The 6593-nt window shown below is 63.4% G+C and overlaps 1 protein-coding gene across 2 annotated transcripts in view; it reads right to left on the bottom strand.

Annotated features, from left to right (window-relative positions):
* Positions 1–958: 958 nt before the first annotated feature.
* KLHL29 (kelch like family member 29) overlaps positions 959–6593 on the bottom strand; it is a 235018-nt gene continuing 229383 nt past the window's right edge. For both annotated transcript variants that reach the window (XM_084900535.1, XM_084900534.1), the window contains 3 exons: positions 5829–6022; positions 4869–5013; positions 959–2934 (listed from right to left, as the gene is read on the bottom strand). In XM_084900535.1, coding sequence (XP_084756661.1) covers positions 2751–2934; positions 4869–5013; positions 5829–6022 — 523 coding nt within the window. In that variant the 3' untranslated portion in view covers positions 959–2750. The remainder of the gene's footprint in view (positions 2935–4868; positions 5014–5828; positions 6023–6593) is intronic.

Raw genomic sequence — 6593 nt, 5'->3', positions numbered from 1 at the left:
GCCACCAGCCTGGGGCGTGGCGGGAGGCGGGGAGGCCGCCGTGTCTGGATCTCAGGGTGGAGGCCACGCTGTGCAGTTCTTCTGGAGGAAGTGTGTGGTGTTTCTTCTCAGGCTGACGAGCTGGAGTTGCCATGGGGCCTTGGCAGCCCCTCAAGACGGATGCCAGACGCGGAGTCAGACCCGGGGGAAGCTGACTTTGGGGCTTCTGGTGGCACTGGTATTATAAGAGCACTTATGCCCAGCCGGTGTGGCTCAGTGGGTGCGCACTGACCCATGCACCGAGAGGTTGCTGGTTCCATTCCCAGTTGGAACACATGCCCTGGGTTCAGGCTTGATCCCTGGTATGTGTGTGTGTGTGTTGGGGGGTGGTTTGGGAGGCAGCCAGCCGATGTTTCTCACTTATAGTTCTCTCTCTCCCTCTCCCTTCCTCTTTAAAATCAATAAAAACACATTGTTTTTTTTTTTTTAAGAGAACTGACAACTAAAGGGAGATCCTCAGAGTCATTCCAGACTGTTTGCCAACTCCCTTTCCATTTAAAAAATATATATATTATTGATATTTTTTTTTACAGAGAGGAAGGGAGAGGGATAGAGAACCAGAAACATCGATGAGAGAGAGACATCCATCAGCTGCCTCCTGCACACCTCCCCACTGAGAATGTGCCCGCAACCAAGGTACATGCCCTTGACCTTTCAGTCTACAGGCCGACGCTCTATCCACTGAGCCAAACCGGTTTAGGCAGTCTCTTTCCATTTTAACCTTCAATTGCCCTTGATTCTTGGCGGCCCTTCCAGCTCTGTCCCTTGCCAAGGAGCCCTGTCCTCCTCCCTCATCTGCGTGCAGGTGCGTGACGGAGCCCGGACGGCTGATGCCCGAGGGGGAAGGACCCACACTGGCGTTTCTCATCACTGCGGCCAGGACGAAGGCACACGGAGACACTGCACGGACGTCCGGGTCTAGATCTATAAATATATTTATTATAATATAACAAGAACTTAACAATAAACATATACTATGTACAATACCGTTACAGAGAACCCTGTTTATGTCATTCACAGAAATCGCCAGCTTTGCTCCAGTGTGATGGGCGAGGAGAGAGACGGAGTTCCGCTGCCACCGGTGCCGGGCCCCGCCGACCGCTAACACCTCCTTTGGAGGCAGACGCACAGCCCACGCGGACGCAGCCCCGCCCCGGGCAGTTAGAGATTTGTGCTCCAGTCCTTGGGTTCACACTTGCACCCTGTTCGACATAAATACTTTGAAGGACATACAACGTATGTAGTTTTGTGCTTATTACTTTTTTAAAAGAATAAATAATAGTAGAAACTGCATAACGAAGCCCGGCAGCGAGTCCCCGTGGGAGGCCCCCCCTCCCCCACCCCCAGCCGCGCGGGCCCTGGAGCTCGGTCGCCAGCGCAGAGACACGGGGGGTGTGGCCTGTCCTGTCCTCCTCGTAAGTGGCTTTTTAAAAACTTTTTTAAGTCATGAAATGCAAGTTGACGTCCCAGATATAAAAATGGTAAATGTGTATTTGGTACCAACTTCAGCTACACAGGCCATGGCCGCGGCACTTATCCCGCCCCGGAATGGACACTGACCTTTCCCTCTGAGCCACCACGGGTGGTCTCCCTCCTGGTTTCTCTCTCTCTCTCTCTGATTTAGAAGCTGCTAGAAGATTCTGCCCGCACCCCACAGCTCGGCTAAGAAGGCTGCCCCATCCAGGCGCCCTCCTCCGGAGCTGCGCCTGTCACACACAGGCCCTGTGCTTCGTGGACACTCCGCCCGGCCTCAGCCTCCCCCGGGAGGGAGTGGCGGCCTCCTGCTACAACAGCCTCTTCACCGGACACGTCCCCAGCCCTTAGGGGGCTGTCTGGGCGTTACTTTTTCTAAAAATGAAACGGGTGCCTCTGTGCCACCCAGAAGAGATCCATCCTCTCCTCTGCGCGTAGGAAAACCGGAGCCCGGGCCGCCCCGGCAGGACCTCCCCGAGCTCCCCGCGCCTGGCCGCCGCCTCTCCGCTTAAAAAATAGCCTTTTGTTTATCAAGAAAATGCCTCGGAAAGCTAAATACTTCGTATTGGATAAGAGAAAGCTAGCACAATCATCTTGTCCTTCTGCAGCAAAAACGTGGTAGAAAGACCTGGGAAGGACAGACGCTCTCCCAACTGTCCCTACGGCTGCCCCGCAGCGGCCCCGGCCACGGTGGGCCACCGCGGGCCACGCTGGCCACGGCGGGCCCTGAGCGGGGACCAGCAGCCCCGGCCGCGCACACCGCCCCTGCGTTCCCTCGGCCGCCGGGAGTGCAGACTGGTTAAACACACAACAGGAATCAAAGTGGTAAGGACACTTTGATCTCACTCCCAGGGCGCCTGACGCCTCCCATCGGGACAGGAGAGCCGATCCTCCGTGGTGGCCCAGGGGTCCGGCTTGCTCTGCAGGAAGGAAAAAACAGCCGCTCTCTCCCAGTTGAAAAATAAGTGAGACTCTATTGCACCGGGCAGAGGGGGCGCCTCCGGCAGAGCAAGGCCCCCCGCGGAGCCCGAGGCTGGCCGGCGGGCGGGTCCCTGTGCTCCGGGCTCAGCCCGGCTCCCCGAAGGCCAGGGTGACTCCCGACCCGTCGGATCCGGACGCCGGGCGCCTCGGGTCCCGGCTGTGCGTGCCGGCCTCGGTGCTGCTGCTGAAAACCGGCCCTGTGGGCAGCGCGTGCCTCACCGGACTCGCCCACGGCCCCTGTGGCCTCGCCGCCGCCGTCAGCCGCTCTGGATGTACTTCTTGATCACCACGCAGCCGTGCCTGAACACGGGGCAGGGCATGTGCGGGAGGAGCGTCCAGGAGTTGGTGGCGGGCTCGTAGGCCTCCATGTTGCCCAGCGCCGGCCCCTCGCTGCTCACGATGCCCCCCGTCGCGTAGATCTTGCCGTCCAGCACCACGGCGCTGCCGGGGGAAGCGGGAGGGCGTCAGCCTCGGACCCGGAGACACACACACAGCCTCCTGCCCGGTGAGCGGCAGCCGCCGCCGCTCTTGTGCAAAAGCCACGGGGGACCTGGCTGCTCTCCTCTGCCCTCCGACCTCAGCTGTCTAAGGAAGGCCTCTTTCCCCGCAGCCCAGTGGGACGCCACGCCGCGCGGCCCTTGGGGCTGTGGGTGACACGTGCATCCTGGTGCCTAAGGCCTGCGGGGCCGACGAAAGAGGAACAGCCTCCCGGACGGGCTCTCGGCTCAGCTCACCGAGTCCCATGTCCCGATGCCCAAGCCGAGCCCTCCTGCCGCTCAGATCCCCAGGCCCGGGGGTGTGTGTGTGGCGGGGAGCACACCGCTCACTAGGAGGCGCGAAGGCAGCCGGGCCATGGCTGAGCACAGCCTGATGGTGCCGTCTGCACCATGGCCGGGCTCCGTCCCAGCTTCCTGCTGCGGCTCCGTACCCGCGGCCTTACCACCTGTGACCGCGGCCGGTGCTCTCCGCGGGGGACCACGGGGTCCCCGCGCCCCCCACACTGGCGTGGTCGCTCCTGGGAGCTCCCCACGCTGTCCTGTCTGCATTTCCCAAACCCGCCCTCTTCTCGGCCGCCCCTCATGCAGACCCACGCGTGAGGACCCACTGGAGCGAATGCCCATTTCTCCTTGGCTGTCGGCTGAGCAGATACCCTTCGAACGCCTCCGCCCCTTCCTGCCATCCCGAGCCTCCGACAGAACACGTCAGCCTAGCCGGCTCAGCGGACGCCCAAGGTCCCTCAATTGCCCCCACCATCAGGGCCCCACACCCCTCCCCTTGGGGCCCAGCTTCTCCCCGCGTCTCCTGCAAGACCCAGCTCAAAGCTCCCCTCAGCGTTCTGTCTTCCTGCGCCCACGCCGAGTCTCAGAGGAGGCCTGGGAGTCCTCTCACAGCCCTGCTCAGACTCCGCTCCTCAGCAGCGGGGAGTGAGGCGGAGGTGCCCGGTGCACACCGTGAGAGGGTGCGACGTGAGGAGGGCTGTGGGGCCTTCGTCTTGTCCCGCTGCTAGGACCTCCGGGGAGGAGGGTTCCCTCTCCAAGGTCACACACAGGCTGGGGTGCTAACTGGGCCACACAAACAGGGGCTGCGTCTGTGCTCCCCGCGGTCCGCACCGAGGACCGGTGAGCCTCTGCAGGGCTGAGCTGTCCTGGGACGCAGTCTGCCATGGGAATGCTAAGAAGGGGGTCTCAGGGCTCCTCTGTATTCCCCGTTCCTCTTGGCCCAGGAACGGGGCGGAGCAGCAGGTCTGTGTCTCACTGCCCCGGGGAGTCCGTTTTTCTGGGCCTCAGGGCCAGAGCAACGGGGCACCAGGCCACACACTGACCTCGCCCATGCTGTCCTGGGGACAACACGTGTTTCTGCCCAGGCGGCTGTGAGACTCCGAGTGCCACTCGCTGGGCCCAGCTCCGAAGGGCCCCCAGGATCATTGCACCATCAGAGCACCCCCCGGACAGAAGCCGCTTGTCCCCGGGAGGGCTTTGTGCAGCTCTGGCCTGGCGCTGCCCCTGTCTGCCGTGGGCAGGCGGCCCTGGGGGAAGCTGACCGACAGTCCTACGCCGGCCTCCTGCCCAGGAAAGGTGTGGCCTCGAAAGACCCGGGCAGGTCCCCGTGAGAAGCCCTTCCTTTCCGGCTCGGAGAGAGATGGGGCCCACTGAAGCCACAGGGCTGGGCTCTGGGCCAGGGCTGCCTCGGGCGGGCGCTCCACACTCTGCCGGGCACCAGTGCCCACGCCTGCATCTGCCAGGGCCGCCGCTCTGGGCCCGGGGCCCCCTTTGGTCCATGCATGGAGGTCACTCATGGCGCTCAGACCCCTCCTCCGGCCCCGCCCTCCCGCCCCTCCTCCTCCCCGCGGGGCGGAATGGCCGCCGCCCGCTCACCTGCAGAACTGGCGGGAGTGGTTCATGTTGGGGCCCGCTTTGATGTTCCCCTTCTCGGGGTCGTAGATGGTGGTGGCCCTGGCGTAGGCCCCGCCCAGGATGAACACGAGGCCGTTGAGGGTGACGGCGGGCGCGTACTTGTTGTCTGCGGGGAGAGCGGCCAGGCGGTCAGGGCCCGGCTCCGGCCTTCTCTCCCCTCCTCTCCCCCCAGAGCATTGTTCTGCAAACCGCGGCTCTTTGGCCCCTTGAGTGTGGCTGTCTTCCACAAAACACCACAGCCTGGGTGAGTCTATGTTGAAGACGTGGCGTTAGAAGTAGTCTAAGTTTCAAAAATGTGGCTCTCCAAAGAAATGTTGCCAAAACCCGTGTGGTTCAGTGGAGAGAGCATAGGCCTGCGGACTGAAAGGTCCCGGGTTCGATTCCGGTCAAGGGCATGTGCCTTGGTTGCGGGCACATCCCCAGTAGGGGGTGTGCAAGAGGCAGCTGATCGATGTTTCTCTCTCATCGATGTTTCTAACTCTCTATCCCTCTCTCTTCCTCTCTGTGAAAAATCAATAAAATATATTTAAAAAAAAAAAAAAAAAAAAAAAAGAAAGAAAGAAATGTCCATCGTTGTAGTGTGGATACTTGGCTCTGCGGACTGACGAGTTTGCCGACCGCTGGCCCAGAGGAAGGGAGCTGGAGAGGGCCTGGGGCGGGGATGCACGCGGGGCCTGGGGCAGGGAGGCCCGTGGACGGGGCCCGGGGCGGGGAGGCACACGGAACAGCCTGCCCTCGGTCCGGGCGGTGGGATCCACAGCTGCACGTGGGCTGGGCTCGCCGCCCCCTCCCTCCCGCCCCTGGGCCTGGGTCCACAGAAGCATCGGGCTGAGCCCGCCCTTGGGCCTGGGCTCCTGAGACCCGACGAAGGACGCGGTGGGGAGGCTGCCCGGCCCTGGGCGGGGGAGGCGTGGTCCTCACCGATCATCGGGGACTCGATGAAGCTCCACGCGTTGGTCTGCGGGACGTAGGACTGGAGGACGCCTGCCGCCCGGCCCGCCTCGTTCACGCCCCCGAACACGTAGATCTTGCCGCCGCACACGGTGGCCGCCGCCGAGTGCACGGCCTTGGGCAGCGGGGCCACGGCCTCCCACTGGTTGGTGATGGTGTCATACCTGCCGAGAGGGGAGAAGAGGCCCCGGGGTCAGGGTGGGTCGGTGCGGGGCAGGAGGCAGCAGATATCGGGGGCGCCACTGGCACAGCCTGGGCCCCTCGGAGGAGTCACTCAGGCCACGGGGCACTGGCCCGCACTGGCCCTCCCAGCCTTCCTGCTCACCGGAGAAGTGAGGACCGGACAGGGGGGCGTGAGAACAGGAAGCGGCCGGCAGAGGAGGGGGATTGGAATCGAGCAGGTCGGGCGGGGAATGGGACCTCTCGGGTCTGTCTTCCCGGGCCACGTCGGGCCCAGGTCTCAGCGGCCGTGCCCTGTTCCTCGTGCGCTGGCCGCCCCGCGCTGGCCTGTCCGCACTGCCCGCTGCTCCTCCGTGTGCTGCGGACCCAGGTGGACCTCCTCCTGCTCACTCTCCTCCCAGCACCTCTCCCCCGGGAGCACACGGCCCACTTGTTGCCATGGACCTCCTTGCACCATGAGCCATGACCCGGCCACAGCTTGGCGACCGCGGAAGACAGCCCTGGCTCCGGGAGGGGGCGAGGGGACCACGGTGGCACGGCCAGCTCGGAGCCGTG

Source organism: Pipistrellus hanaki, assembly GCF_964339955.1.
Source record: "Pipistrellus hanaki genome assembly, chromosome: 12".
Lineage (NCBI taxonomy): Eukaryota > Metazoa > Chordata > Mammalia > Chiroptera > Vespertilionidae > Pipistrellus > Pipistrellus hanaki.
The sequence above is the reverse complement of the archived record's forward strand: the minus strand, read 5'-3'. Positions and strand labels throughout refer to the sequence as shown.